This window comes from Bufo bufo, chromosome 1 (assembly GCF_905171765.1).
Source record: "Bufo bufo chromosome 1, aBufBuf1.1, whole genome shotgun sequence".
Classification (NCBI taxonomy): domain Eukaryota; kingdom Metazoa; phylum Chordata; class Amphibia; order Anura; family Bufonidae; genus Bufo; species Bufo bufo.
This window is the reverse complement of record NC_053389.1, coordinates 721641470-721657581: the sequence shown is the minus strand read 5'-3', so window position 1 is coordinate 721657581 and position 16112 is coordinate 721641470. Positions and strand designations below refer to the sequence as shown.

Genomic DNA, 16112 nt, shown 5'->3' with positions numbered 1-16112 from the left:
ACATACAGTAGATACAACCCCTTTAATGCACACTTCATCAGCTACAGGCGTTTTAAGGACGATGTCAAAGGTCACGTTGATGTCACAATCATCAAAACAGATCCAACATCAAATAGCTAAAGCATTACTATTAAAAATACCTGACAAATTCTCAAAATTAACTAATGGCCAATGACTAGTGATGAGCAAATCAATTCATATGAATCAAATAAAAAAATAAAAAATCAGCAGTGAGAAGCTGTTCCCGCTGCTCAAGAGACTCCCCTACCCCCATCCCTTGATTGACAGGCCCCGACATTTTGCCCGGCCCTGTCAATCTTGCACCCGTGCCAAGTGGCAGCGCAAGCACAGAGGTTCTGCTTCTGCTATTTGAGCAGCCCAAATGCCAAATATGCATGCACCCTACACCTCCAGGTACTCAGTCGGCATCTGCGATGCTTAGGTAGCAGCAGCAAATGCTATGTGCTTGCTCGGTTTCTCGGAGCAAGATTGACAGGGCAAGGCAAAATGTCTGGCTCTGTCAATCCAGGGGGGGATTCTCTTGAGCAGTGGGGCCAGACCCTCGCTGTTCAGGGAGGCTGATTTTTTAAACTACCGGTAATTCAAATTATACAAATTAATTCGTTCATCACTAGAAATGGCTACATGTTGTGAAAAAGTGTCGGTGCGTTCTTGTTACTATGTGTCTGTTTCACACTGTATTCCTACTGTACCACCAAGACATGAACCAGCGCTTCATTTTTATTGCATTGATGGTTGATTATGGTTGGTATTTGCTCTTGGATCTGTTTTAATGTTTGTGACATCAATGTGACCCTTAGCACTAGATTAAAGGGGTTGTGCGGGTTCAGAGCTGAACCAGGTCATATCCCCGTTTTCACCCAGGCAGGCCCTCTGATATGAACTGCTCCAATGCTCTCTCTTGCCTGCGCTGCATCGCGCAGGGCAAGGGCTGTTTGTTTATATTTTTTTACACTGTTAGGCAGAGGCTCCCGCCTTGCAGTGTTGCCGGTGACATCACCGGCACTGATGGTCAGGCTTTAGCACTGCCCTAGCCATTTTACAGGCTAGTGCAGCGCTAAAGCCTGCCCATTACTGCTGGTGATGTCACCGGGCTCACTGCTAGGCAGAAGCCTCCGCCTAGCTTACCCATGGATCTCCAGAAAAAAACTTTGAATTGCGCATGGCAAGGGAGAGGATCTATCATGAAATGCTCCGATGCTCATATCAGAGGGTGAAGATGGGGATATGTCTGGGTTCAGCTCTGAACCCCGACAGCCCCTTTAAGAATGGTATTGGGCCTTACAAGGCATTGTGCATTATGCCTGACGAAGGCATCTCAGTGATGTTGAAAGGCATTGCCTTTACATATGATTTTACATGTACAATAAATAATTTCTGATCAAGCCGTCTGTCCACACGAGAGTCCTGAAACTGGAGATCTATTTAAACCATCAGTGTAGCCGGTGACCTGGTATTTCTTCTGGCTGTTTGTAATTCAAAATCTGTAACAGTGCTCCCCAATTTATCATATGCCATTTATACGAGTAAGACCGGTGTCTTCCTATATGGCAGAGTGACCACCTCAGGGCCCAGGTGTGATTGCTACTTTTGCATAGTCATGCCCAGAATCTGGGGACATACAAAAGATAGGGTGACTGCAGGTTCAGACTACACAAGGTTTCTTTTTGTAGTCTGTTCCCATGGAAACATATAGGACTGCAAAGAAGCTGTAGACACAAAATGAAGGAGATTTGCCATTTCTTCTTAGATGCTTTGGAACAATAAATCAAATGGTTGCAAAAGTGTACCTTCTCTTTAAGCAGTGTACATCTACAGCGTATGTAGTGACATGGTTCAATGTGTTATTATTTCACACAGATAAATCTACATGGCAGTTGTGGGATCTCCGTTTTTTTATGGCCGCTATATAAAGCTATCTTGTTCACAGTTCTGTGCCAAGTCTTATTAAGCCAGCATTTCAGCTATTTATATAGGTGCTCTGGAGATTTATCATGCCGAACTGCCGAAAAGTATTTGTAGTTATCAGATGTGGAAAATATACAGCTCACGCACGCTACACGTGATCTACTTACATGTCAGTCTAGCACCAGTATCCCTGCACATTTTGAGTCTGGTTAAGCTAAGTGCAGAGTGTTTGTTTCCATTTTTGTGATAGCGGCATAATTATCTCTCATGTGACAACCATACTTCATTTAAAACGTCATCTGAGTGACCCCTTGAACCCATCTGATGGCACTTTCTGCTCCCAGATGGGGCGATAGGGTCACTTTAAAAGGATTGTGTGGTTTGAGCAAACCAGTCTGAGTTTATAGACTCTCCTGAGACCAGTTGATCACAGGATATCCTCTTGTTGGGAACGACGGTGAAGAGATGTTATAGCGAGCACTGCAGGATGCCATTGTTTCCAATGGATGGCTGTGAACCTCTAAACCCTTGGGGTTCTTTCACACCACGTTTTTAGTTTCACTTAAATTGACCAGGTTTTTACTCAAAGAACTGATCGGTTTAACTGATACATAGGCTTCATAGAAGAAAGGTGATGTCAAAAGTGCATCCGTTTTGTCTATTTTGTGTTCTTGTCAGTTTTTTAAAACTGGTGTGGTACTTTCAATTGCAATCTGGAAAAAAAAGTCAATCACAAGTAATAGGACGATCATTTAAAGGGATTCTGTCATCAGATTTAACCCTATTAAGCTAGCTGACATTAGTGATGTGCTAATGTCAGCTAAACCTAACTAGCCTATTCCTACTTTTATCTATGCCCCCGTTACGCCAGAAATCTAACTTTTATAATATGCTAATTAACCTCTAGGAGCAGAGGGGGGGGGGGGTTGTTCCTGGTTCTAGAGGCTCCGTTCTCCCACCTTTGTCGCCTCCCTCCTAGTCCTGATTGACGGGGCCAGGCAGCGCTCATATCTGTCTGCCAGCCCTGTGCTCTGGTGAAATCTCGTGCCGTTCAGCATTCGGCGCAGGCGCGGTGAGGGAAAGACTCTAGCAGGCTAGCAGCTTCCTCACCGCACCTGCGCCGAATACTGAACGGCACGAGATTTCAGGAATAGGCGAGTTAGGTTTAGCTGACATTAGCACGTCACTAATGTCAGCTAGCTTAATAGGGTTAATTCTTGTGACAGAAACCCTTTAAACTGTAAAAATGATATTGTGTGCAATCAGTTTAACTGATCCATTAAAAAAAATAAAACAATTAAGAAATATACGTATATAGGTGAACAGGGCACTCAAGGATAGCTGCGACCGTGTATTTAAGGCAAAGATGAGCTTTATTGATAATATAAATATATTTGATGCATAAAACAATCAAGAATGCAGTAGAATAAATAGGTTATTAACAAATAAATATTATGAATATTCGACAGAGCAAAGGCTATTATTCGATTAATCAGCAAATATTCAATAGTCCAATATTGTAAATCTTGGATCCAATGATTGTGAACATCCAAAGACTTGTTTGCAATAAGTCTATTCGTTTTTTACTTTCATATTGAGACAACAGTCATATGCTTTGCAGTTATTCAAATAGTCGCGGCGGCGTCCCGCCAAAGCGAAGTGAATGGCAGCAACTCACTGCTGAAAAGCTTGCAAGCGAATTAAGTCCATTACCTTTGTATCGACCAAGTGTTCGTCCGAAATAATCACAAGAGCCTTCAAGTGTACTTACTCCCAGGATCTGCCTTTAGATATTTGTAGCAGTATTCAATCAGGAGATTAAAGCCGGCTCTCTGTTCGGTTATGGTCGATTTAATGGTAAGGTAGGTTTTTCAGTACAAAGATGGGGTGTAGCACCAGACGCGTTTCGGGGTCCAACCCCTTCCTCAGTGGTATCACTGAGGAAGGGGTTGGACCCCGAAACGCGTCTGGTGCTACACCCCATCTTTGTACTGAAAAACCTACCTTACCATTAAATCGACCATAACCGAACAGAGAGCCGGCTTTAATCTCCTGATTGAATACTGCTACAAATATCTAAAGGCAGATCCTGGGAGTAAGTACACTTGAAGGCTCTTGTGATTATTTCGGACGAACACTTGGTCGATACAAAGGTAATGGACTTAATTCGCTTGCAAGCTTTTCAGCAGTGAGTTGCTGCCATTCACGTCGCTTTGGCGGGACGCCGCCGCGACTATTTGAATAACTGCAAAGCATATGACTGTTGTCTCAATATGAAAGTAAAAAACGAATAGACTTATTGCAAACAAGTCTTTGGATGTTCACAATCATTGGATCCAAGATTTACAATATTGGACTATTGAATATTTGCTGATTAATCGAATAATAGCCTTTGCTCTGTCGAATATTCATTATATTTATTTGTTAATAACCTATTTATTCTACTGCATTCTTGATTGTTTTATGCATCAAATATATTTATATTATCAATAAAGCTCATCTTTGCCTTAAATACACGGTCGCAGCTATCCTTGAGTGCCCTGTTCACCTATATACGTATATGCTTTTCTAAATTGAGTGAGTGGCCTCAATTTACAGGAGCACCTGGTGTCGTTTGAGTGTTCTTAGTGCGACATCTTACTCAATTTTACAATTAAGAAATATGACTGTCCTCCCACTGACATACCCCTTGACCAAAAATTCAACCAGTCACAGGTCAAAATTGTAAAATTGGATCAGTAAAAAAAAATTCAAAATTGCGGATTAGGCTTCTCTAAAAAACTGATTTAGTACCTAAAACAAAAAAAAGTGGTGTGATAAAGCCCAAAAACTCCTGCTATTGATGGTTACTGCTCTAGCTGATGGTGGAGAGAAGAACACAGGACCAAATAGTGCGATCAACCAGTGACAGGAATCCAAAAGAAGGGAGCGGACACAGGCACAACACTGGTGTAGAAGAAGGAAGTCCTGAGGTGGACGTCCTGAGAACGCCAGTGGCAATGGTGTCTAACAAAAATAAAAAAAGGCAAGAGATTGCCTGCTGATTGGTAGAAGTGAATTAAAAGTAAGTTCATTAGGACAAAATACAAGGCCAGATATTGAATACAGGTAATTATATATATATATATATATATATATATATATATATATATACAGGGAGTGCAGAATTATTAGGCAAGTTGTATTTTTGAGGATTAATTTTATTATTGAACAACAACCATGTTCTCAATGAACCCAAAAAACTCATTAATATCAAAGCTGAATATTTTTGGAAGTAGTTTTTAGTTTGTTTTTAGTTTTAGCTATTTTAGGGGGATATCTGTGTGTGCAGGTGACTATTACTGTGCATAATTATTAGGCAACTTAACAAAAAACAAATATATACCCATTTCAATTATTTATTTTTACCAGTGAAACCAATATAACATCTCAACATTCACAAATATACATTTCTGACATTCAAAAACAAAACAAAAACAAATCAGTGACCAATATAGCCACCTTTCTTTGCAAGGACACTCAAAAGCCTGCCATCCATGGATTCTGTCAGTGTTTTGATCTGTTCACCATCAACATTGCGTGCAGCAGCAACCACAGCCTCCCAGACACTGTTCAGAGAGGTGTACTGTTTTCCCTCCTTGTAAATCTCACATTTGATGATGGACCACAGGTTCTCAATGGGGTTCAGATCAGGTGAACAAGGAGGCCATGTCATTAGATTTTCTTCTTTTATACCCTTTCTTGCCAGCCACGCTGTGGAGTACTTGGACGCGTGTGATGGAGCATTGTCCTGCATGAAAATCATGTTTTTCTTGAAGGATGCAGACTTTTTCCTGTACCACTGCTTGAAGAAGGTGTCTTCCAGAAACTGGCAGTAGGACTGGGAGTTGAGCTTGACTCCATCCTCAACCCGAAAAGGCCCCACAAGCTCATCTTTGATGATACCAGCCCAAACCAGTACTCCACCTCCACCTTGCTGGCGTCTGAGTCGGACTGGAGCTCTCTGCCCTTTACCAATCCAGCCACTGGCCCATCAAGACTCACTCTCATTTCATCAGTCCATAAAACCTTAGAAAAATCAGTCTTGAGATATTTCTTGGCCCAGTCTTGACGTTTCAGCTTGTGTGTCTTGTTCAGTGGTGGTCGTCTTTCAGCCTTTCTTACCTTGGCCATGTCTCTGAGTATTGCACACCTTGTGCTTTTGGGCACTCCAGTGATGTTGCAGCTCTGAAATATGGCCAAACTGGTGGCAAGTGGCATCTTGGCAGCTGCACGCTTGACTTTTCTCAGTTCATGGGCAGTTATTTTGCGCCTTGGTTTTTCCACACGCTTCTTGCGACCCTGTTGACTATTTTGAATGAAACGCTTGATTGTTCGATGATCACGCTTCAGAAGCTTTGCAATTTTAAGAGTGCTGCAGCCCTCTGCAAGATATCTCACTATTTTTGACTTTTCTGAGCCTGTCAAGTCCTTCTTTTGACCCATTTTGCCAAAGGAAAGGATTATTGCCTAATAATTATGCACACCTGATATAGGGTGTTGATATCATTAGACCACACCCCTTCTCATTACAGAGATGCACATCACCTAATATGCTTAATTGGTAGTAGGCTTTCGAGCCTATACAGCTTGGAGTAAGACAACATGCATAAAGAGGATGATGTGGTCAAAATACTCATTTGCCTAATAATTCTGCACGCAGTGTGTATATATATATATATATATATATATATATATATATATAGATGCCAAAAGGGAGAATGCCCTTTGACTCCATAACCATAAGCATAATTTATTTAAAAAAAAACATAAAAAAAGAAAATCACATCTAATAATAATAATATGGAGCTAGCCAGTATTCACAAAAATTGTACAATAAAAAATATATTTACAGATATACAGGGTGGGCCATTTATATGGATACACCTTAATAAAATGGGAATGGTTGGTGATATTAACTTCCTGTTTGTGGCACATTAGTATATGTGAGGGGGGAAACTTTTCAAGATGGGTGGTGACCATGGCGGCCATTTTGAAGTCGGACATTTTGAATCCAACTTTTGTTTTTTCAATAGGAAGAGGGTCATGTGACACATCAAACTTATTGGGAATTTCACAAGAAAAACAATGGTGTGCTTGGTTTTAACGTAACTTTATTCTTTCATGAGTTATTTACAAGTTTCTGACCACTTATAAAATGTGTTCAATGTGCTGCCCATTGTGTTGGATTGTCAATGCAACCCTCTTCTCCCACTCTTCACACACTGATAGCAACACCGCAGGAGAAATGCTAGCACGGGCTTCCAGTATCCGTAGTTTCAGGTGCTGCACATCTCGTATCTTCACAGCATAGACGATTGCCTTCAGATGATACGAGATGTGCAGCACCTGAAACTACGAATACTGGAAGCCTGTTCTAGCATTTCTTCTGCGGTGTTGCTATCAGTGTGTGAAGAGTGGGAGAAAAGGGTTGCATTGACAATCCAACACAATGGGCAGCACATTGAACACATTTTGTAAGTGGTCAGAAACTTGTAAATAACTCATGAAAGAATAAAGTTACGTTAAAACCAAGCACACCATTGTTTTTCTTGTGAAATTCCCAATAAGTTTGATGTGTCACATGACCCTCTTCCTATTGAAAAAACAAAAGTTGGATTCAAAATGTCCGACTTCAAAATGGCCGCCATGGTCACCACCCATCTTGAAAATTTTCCCCCCTCACATATACTAATGTGCCACAAACAGGAAGTTAATATCACCAACCATTCCCATTTTATTAAGGTGTATCCATATAAATGGCCCACCCTGTATAGTAAGGGTTTGGAGCAAAAAGCAAGATATGAGACATCCTGCTTGGACAAATAGCAGATAGAAGCAACAAACACTTGAGCACTTGAGGAGGTGCACAGAAAGGCCAAGTATCAGAATTGTAAAAGGACAAGCAGAACTTTGAATCCAAACATGCAGCCTCATAATACCATAAGATGTGAAGCTGGAAGCATATTTATAGACAAGCTCATCTTACTGCTTCCATCTTCTGGTATTCTGAGGATGCATGTTTTAATTTGAGGTTCTAGTTGTCATTTTACAATTATACCGGATACTAGGACTGGGTTTCCTTGGGCCCACCAGAGAAAATTATTATTAGGGCCATGGTCTATATCATCAATAAAGTCTAACAGGTTTTAAATCAAAGATACTGCAAGACCCTAATGGTAAGCGATTGGCTCCGAATGGAATTTATTCTCCAGGGCCTTCATAGACTTCATAGTCTTCACCGCCTATATATAATTATACCTAGACCTATTTTATATAGTGGCTGATGAAGATCGAAACACATTGTCTTTTTTACCCCTATTAATCGTTTTGTTTTGCACTGGTAGAGGGAGACTCTGGCTCAGAAGACCCCCCCCTTCCCTCATTGACATACTATAATATTTCCTCAAAGAAAACCTTCCCTTATTAATATATAACCTTTAATATATTTATCAAAAAAAAAAAAAAAAAAGAATACCACTAGATACACAAAGCGTCTAATATTCAGACATATAGATATTAACCATAAGATTATCTTTGCCAGACATTTTAACTGTGGTGGGACAAATTCACGATTTGAAGTCTCAAGCCTCATAGAGAAGAGGATCAGCGGTGTAGGTTTTACTGGACACGATAACCTCACTGTCCCTATTAGATCACTCAGCTACTGCTTACAGGCAGAGCACCCTCCCTGAAAGGGGAGACCCCACCTCTCTGATATCTATTGATGCCCTATTTGAAAAATGAGGTATATGTCCCAGAGAAAAAAATAGTAAAAAATATGTGGCAAATAATCAGTTAGAAAAAATATGAAAAATCCTCAGAGTGTTGCAAAGAATCTCCTCCAAAGGATTGTCATTTAAACCAAGGTGACGCATCCCTTGAACAAAGGTGAGGCGTCACCCTTGTTCAAATGGCAATTCTTTGGAGGAGAATTTTTTCAACACTCTGAGGATTTTTCAGTTTTTTCTAACTAGGATTATTTGCCACACGTTTTTTACTATTTTTTTCTCTGGGACATATACCTCAATTTTCAGATAGGGCATCAATAGATATCAGAAAGGGCTTATCCACTGAGAGGTGGGGTCGCCCCTTTCGGGGTGAGTGCTCTGCCTGTAGGCAGGGATAGGTGAGTGATCTAATAGGGACAGTGAGGTTATCGTGTCCAGTAAAACCTACACCGCTGATCCTCTTCTCTATGAGGCTTGAGACTTCAAATCGTGAGTAAGAAGGACAACACACGTTGTCCCACCACAGTTAAAATATCTGGCAGAGATAATCCTATGGTTAATATCTATATGTCTGAATATTAGACGCTTTGTGTATCTAGGGGTATTCTTTAGTTTTTTTAGATAAATATATTAAAGGTTATATTTTAATAAGGGAAGGTTTACTACGTTAAGTTATATTATACTACCCTTTGCTACATTTGCTTGTTTAAGCGTAGTTTTGTACATACTATAATTCCCTAATGAAGAGGTATGGCGTTAAGCCCTTAGGCCCCAGTAAAAGGTCGATATGTTTATAATGACTTTACTCTGTGTGGGGTCTATACATTATGAAACTGAAGCATTCATAACAACTATTATATCACTGAGTTATAACGAGCACCATCACAACTCCACTATTCGTCTTTATATGTCTGGTCTATTACTTGGCAGTGGCGCCCCCACAAGTACCTGGGCCCTGATACAACCACTGCACACCCTACAGCTCTGCCAGACAACTTCTTTATATGATGGCGATTCCCAGTTTTATCAGCTTTTAACTTGGGACAAATCTTTTTTCTTTCAATGGTATTTTACCCAGATATTATTGTGATACATCCAGGCTGATGTGATGACACAGATATATCCACAGGCCACGTTGTCTGGGAATCGTTGGTCTACTCTATGGCTAAATTAGAAGTGACTGTGATGCCAGAGATTGTCGCAACAGGAACATGTCTCGTCGCACTTTGGCTGGGAAACATTGGCAGAACGGTATTGCCAATTTAGGAGTAATTCAGACGCCAGCTGGCCAGCTCTGCATCTGTTACAATACTGATGATTTTTGTTAGGAAATATTGTGATATTTTGCAACTATTAAAATTCCTCAGTCTCAGTGTTTTAATACTTTTTGTTGCTGTAATTTCAACTCTTAGTCTCTAATGCTATTATTTATTATTCCCCCCCCCCAAAAAATCAAGTTTTTCTAGCCATTTTGATGATTTCCTACCTTTATTACTAATACCTTACGCAGAAAACAATTGCATTCACAAAACAATGTTACACCAACGATACTAATGGCAGAGCAATGTTTGAGTTTGTCTTATAATGTCTGACCTAAAATGAAGAATTCAACTTTAAAGGGGTTGTCTAGTTAGGAAGATCCATTTTCAAATACTCCCTTAAGGTATTCTGAGTTATTTGAGGTGGTTCCTCAATGTCCCGCACCATGGAGGACCATATTTACCAGGAATGTCTTCAAACTTACTCAGAACCCCCTACTTATGGGAGGGGGTATACATAAGCCAGTGGGGTCCGCTCACTTCTCAGGATAGGTCATCAATATCAAATCAGCGGGGATCTGACTCCTGACACCCCTGAATATAAGCTGTTTGAAGAGGCCGAGACGCTCGTGAGAGTGCTGCATCCTCTTCCATGTTTACCGCACACAGTCTAGATTGTAGTTGCGGTGCAGTGCAATTACAACTTCCTCTCCAATTCAAGTGAATGGCAGTTATGTTGCAGTATGCAGTATGCCTGCGCCGGAAACTACACAGACGACAGGGCCTTCCATCGACTGTATAATTTCTGTTGCCACCAGCTGCCAGAAACAATAATTGATAGGGGTGCCAGGTGTCAGATCCTATCAGATCGGTGGGGGGTCCAAGGAAAGGTAATCAATATCTACAGTAAGTCCCAGAAACCCTCAAAGGATTGCTCCTTCTACCATACACTAATGTGCACTCATTACTGTCATCAATAGCAGCTTTATGCATTAGTTTTGAACCTGCTCAGGAATATACTTGTTAGTCGGGGAAAATAAAGCATACCAAACCTGATTGTTAGATATGGAGCTTAAGAGAAACTTACTGGCATTGTTTTGCTGGCAGTCCTGTGGGTTACATTTCTGGAGGTTTTCAGGCCATGGTTCGTGGTCGCACAGATTATTATCTTCTTCAGCAGCCTCCGTTCTTTTGTTCACACATTTCACCTGACGACGCTGGATACCCCCTCCGCAGGAAGCTGTGCACTGTATGCAGCCAAAGCGTGAAGACAGCCCAAACAGCAAAAGAAAGAGTAAAAGAACTGTGATGGGGAACATAAACGCCCCCCAAATGCAATTTATCTTGGAAGAAGCTGGTTAGTACAGCAGCCTTTTGATAAAAGATTAATATGGAGAAGTAAGACATCAGCAGTCCAATGCTTTGTTGACCTCCCCATCCAAAAAGAAAGGGCTAAAAAATTTTGTGCCACTTACCTGCCCCCAGGGCCCTACAGCCCATGTAGTACAAGGATGATCATTACAAGAACGGGTGCTGTTGGGCTTCAGACTTTCATCACAGCGACCAGTCTGGGGACACGTGACCAGCCTTTGCTGCATGCCCCCACCGCACTCCTCTGAACACTGAATGGACAGATAAATATAATGTTTAGTGTCACACAGTGATCTGTGGTGAGATGTACTGTATATCTATCTTTATTCTTACCCCAAGTACTTACCTCCCTCCAAGACGAAACATACCACTCCATACACTTCTTCTCATGACAAACCACCTGGATCCGTGGCTTGTAGACAGTACTCTGACAATGGAAAGGTCTCAGCTTTCTCTTGTCCCGCATGTCTACACATTGGACATCTCTTACCCGGGCTCCAGTCCCACAACTACTTGAGCACTGTAGAAATAAATGTGATTTTCTGAATGAATGATTTTTCCAAAAAGTATGTAAAGCAAAAAAAAAAAAACGACATAAAAAATCAGTCATGAATTTGTACCAAACACACCACAAAATAATGTTAATAAAAGAAACATAGTCCTGCCACTTTACAAATCATGGAGTACTGTGTACAGTTCTGGGCTCCTGTGAACAAGGCAGACATAACAGAGCTGGAGAGGGTTCAGAGGAGGTCAACTAAAGTGATAGCTGGACTGGGTGGACTACAGTACCCGGGAAGATTATCAAAATTAGGGTTATTTACTTTAGAAAAAAGATGACTGAGGGGAGATTTAATAACTATGTATAAATATATCAGGGGTCAGTACAGGGGTAAAATCCATCTCCAGTAATACAGTAAATTGAGAACATGGCAGAGGGATGTGGCTGCAGATTCTCTTTTTTTACTCTGAGACTACATGCTGTGAGAGGGGAGGGGGAGCTGAAATGTTGAGACATATGATTGCTCAGAGGGCCAGGCACACCAATTGTCTGGTGCATCCATGAAATTGCACAATATTAGTGCAAATCAATCACTTCTTGGTGAAAATGCCTTAGTTGATAGTTGTGTTGGTTACCTTGCTCCAGTTCCCAACTGTCCAGGATGCACAAGGCCGTAGATAGCAGCGTCGAGCAGGAGCTGGCTTAGTATTCATATCACATGTGCCCTTGTCATCTTCTTTGCATAGAACTGTACGCCACATTGCACCAAGACCACAGGACGTGGAGCACTACAAACCACAGACACAGTACAGATTGTAATGAAACATTTCCATCCATTTAGAATAAAATTTTTGCATTAAAGGGATTATCCCATGACCAATGTAAAAAATAAAAATAAGTCATCATATAGTACACGGCAATCTTTTTCTAACAAAGCTAGAACTAGCCCTGTACCTCACATGGATCCAGAGATCTCCACATTCATTGTTCTGCTACATTTATTTTAAGCTGACAGCTCAGGGGGAGTGTCTATTCTGCTGCAGCTAAGTGGGCGTGTCTGTACTCTTCCTATCACAGCTCAGGAGGCAGTTGAGCTGAGCATGTGTGGCCTTCTCAGTGAGCAGGACAATAAAATAAGAAAAAAACAAACAGCAGGTGGCGCTATATAGATACATTTTATTGAATAACTCAGTGGCTATGCTAAATTTTTAATAACATGCAATTACAAAAGTATTCAGATCCAGGTGCTGGTTTGAAAACTGTAGAATATTTTTCGTGGGACAACCTCTTTAAATCCATTAGTGTAAAACTTCTGCTCGCTCACAACTCATAATGTAGCTTCATCTTTACACAACATTATCAGTTTTTCTCCACTTCAAAATCTGAAAACATTGTCAACCCAATTTTGCAAACAAGACTGCTGACATTTCCGGGACATGAAATGGTTTGCTCCAACCTCAAGTGACTACTGTCTGGGATTAACATTTTTAATGACTTGGCCAAATTGTATGTTTATTCCAGGATAATTATGTTTATTCCAAGGAAAAGCCTACTGTACATATGTGGAATAGTGCAAGTCTGTACTGGCTCCAGCCTTCTGATTCCAAAGGAGACCACCGAAAGAACTCCTGTTTGTTTTCTTTTCAGGTGGCCATATACATTATATGACCGTCGACCGAACCCACCAACTTTGGCAGGACCAGACAACTATCTAATGTGTATGGAGGTGTCGCAACTCTCCTTCGACATCCTGAAGAGTTATGTTGAATTATAACATGCTCTGTCCATTTGATCTCAAGGGACATAAGCCACCAATCTTCTTACATTGGCTCTCCAATGTCTCACCAGCAGGGTATATATGTGTGTGTATATATATATATATATATATATATATATATATATATATATTTATTTATTTATTTATTTATTTTATTTTTTTAAAAAGGGGTATCTTGAAGGAGGCTTCCCACGTATATATAAAAAAATATGGGCTCCATGGCTCTGACCCAGATCTACTGGGCAGAACTTTGCCCTTAAATGGGTTATGCCATGATTAATGAAAACATTTAAATCAGACATCATATAGTATATGATAATCTCTTTCTAACAAAGAGAGAGATTTATTTCAGGCTGGCAGCTCAAGAGGCATGTCCTTTCTGCTGCAGCTCTCTTCCTATCACAGATCAGGGGGCATATCCTTTCTGCCGAAGCTCTTTCCCTGTAACTACCACAGCTTCTAACAGAAGATAGAGCTGGTGACAGCTGAAGATTTAAACTGAGTGCATGCGACCAACTCAGGGAAGTGGACAAGAAATGAGGAAAAGAACAAACAACAGGTGGCGCTATTCAGCTACATTTTATTGAATAGCTCACTGGCTATACTAAATTTTTAACTACATGCGATTACAATATTATTCAGATCCAGCTGCTGGTTTAAAAAATATTGAATATTTCTTGTGGCACAACCCCTTTAAGATTCCTTACCTGATATACATAAGGTGGTGTAATAGTATTATTTGTACCTTACTTTAATATCTGACTCTTGAAACCTTGCAGATTGTAAAGACTGATGTGTTTTAGAATATGCTCCTTATAGTATAGTATCTGTAGGATTTATATTTTAGGATGTGGGATAATACATTTTTGATATATTCATTTTTATGTTGCAAATACCTTAGTGTATGTATTTATATTTTTCTGGGAGAGCTATACCAGGGAATGTATGAAGGGGGGGCGGGGGGGTTCACTACTTTTGTTATAAATATATGTAACATAAAATGTTAATAAAATCTATTTGATAAAAAAAGCATTACCTCACTCCAGTTTCCAACTTCCCAGTGACTTCTCAGTAGTTTGTCACCTCCATGTGATGAAGAGTGATTGTACTGAGGTGTGAGAGATGTTCCTGTTGCTTCCTCCTTGAGATGAGGATAAGTGTTTCCTTCAGTATAATGGTTCGGAACATGTGCCGTGACAGATGTCAGAATGTCTATTAGGGCTGGGGTTGTCATCTTGGGTGAAGATTCGGTAACTTTTGGACCATTAGATATTGTGTAGTCATACCTTTCATCCAAAGTAGACTTTATAGTGAGTACAGGATCAGCTGAAGTTGACATTTGAGAAGTCCATGAAAAATTAGAAAAATCTGAATCCAGTGGAGTAGTAGTTAGTGCAACATTATATTTTTGGAAACTGTGTTTCTCTTGATCAAATGGAAGAGCTGTTTGGGTTAATTTAACATTCTCTAATATTTGGTCTGTAAATGTATTAAATAGTTCTGGTGTGACTGGATTTTGTGACATTTTGTAAACTGGATCTGGTAAAGAAGTAGATGAGTAGTGTGCTTGCCTTCGTGTAGTATCTAAAATTACAAAATGAGAAGCAGTACCAGGCGATGAGAATGAAGTAACTGTTTCTGGTGCACCTGTAGGCTCTTGTGTATTAAGATGAGGTAGAGTTGAATGTGTAATACTTTCTGGAAAGCTTTTGATCATGGACTGTGTTGAAGCTGAGGTTTCATCTGGAAAGTCATCTGTTGGTACCAAATGATCTTGATGTTTTGAACCATGGCTGGTATGTCTTTCCTGATCACTGGACACAGTTGTGTATTGTTCCATTAAGAAAGATTTTTTTGTAGCTGTAGTTGTTCGATCAGATACATTTACATCGGTTTGGACATCTGTCAATATATCAGGGTTTACTGACGTCTTCCAGTTCTCACTCGATCTTGTAGTGAAATGACTATTTGGGTTCTCTGTGGACCAGATATTTTCAGCACCCTGTTCTTCATTTCCTGTTCCCAGATGAGTGACACGTGTTGGAAGGTATTCTGGCTCTAATTCTTCCTCTTCCTCATTAAAACTATTGTCATCTACTGGGTCATAACTCAAATCCTCATGAAAATTAATAAAGTTATAATCATAATAGAAGTCATCAACAACTGCCCTCCCAACCTTTTCCTGACTGCCATCTCCAACATTAGAAAAGTCTCCTTCAAAAATGGAGTTGTCCTCCAAGGAATGTTGGTTGCCATTAGAAGATCTTGGGAGGCCTGGAAAAATTTCATTGAAAACCTCTTTGCTGGACCCTCCACTTCCAGTCCAGTCAACTGGGTTAAAACCATGTATACATAATGGCATCACACATACTCGTTTGCTTATGGGACGATTTGAGGGAAAACAGGCACCACCTTCAAGGTTGTTATCACAATATACATCTCGATACTGGAACCCATCACCACATGAGACAGAGCACTAGGTGACATAAAAACAGAATAAATAC

General features: G+C 40.4%; 1 protein-coding gene across 2 annotated transcripts in view; it reads right to left on the bottom strand.

Moving 5' to 3' along the window:
• ADAMTS7 (ADAM metallopeptidase with thrombospondin type 1 motif 7) overlaps positions 1-16112 on the bottom strand; it is a 78489-nt gene that overhangs the window by 11964 nt on the left and 50413 nt on the right. The window contains exons 19-23 of one of the 2 annotated variants that reach the window (XM_040414356.1): positions 14645-16084; positions 12467-12619; positions 11676-11849; positions 11434-11580; positions 11046-11205 (exon numbers count right to left, since the gene is read on the bottom strand). In XM_040414356.1, the coding sequence (XP_040270290.1) occupies positions 11046-11205; positions 11434-11580; positions 11676-11849; positions 12467-12619; positions 14645-16084 (2074 nt within the window). The remainder of the gene's footprint in view (positions 1-11045; positions 11206-11433; positions 11581-11675; positions 11850-12466; positions 12620-14644; positions 16085-16112) is intronic. The other variant, XM_040414357.1, reaches the window with a different exon arrangement.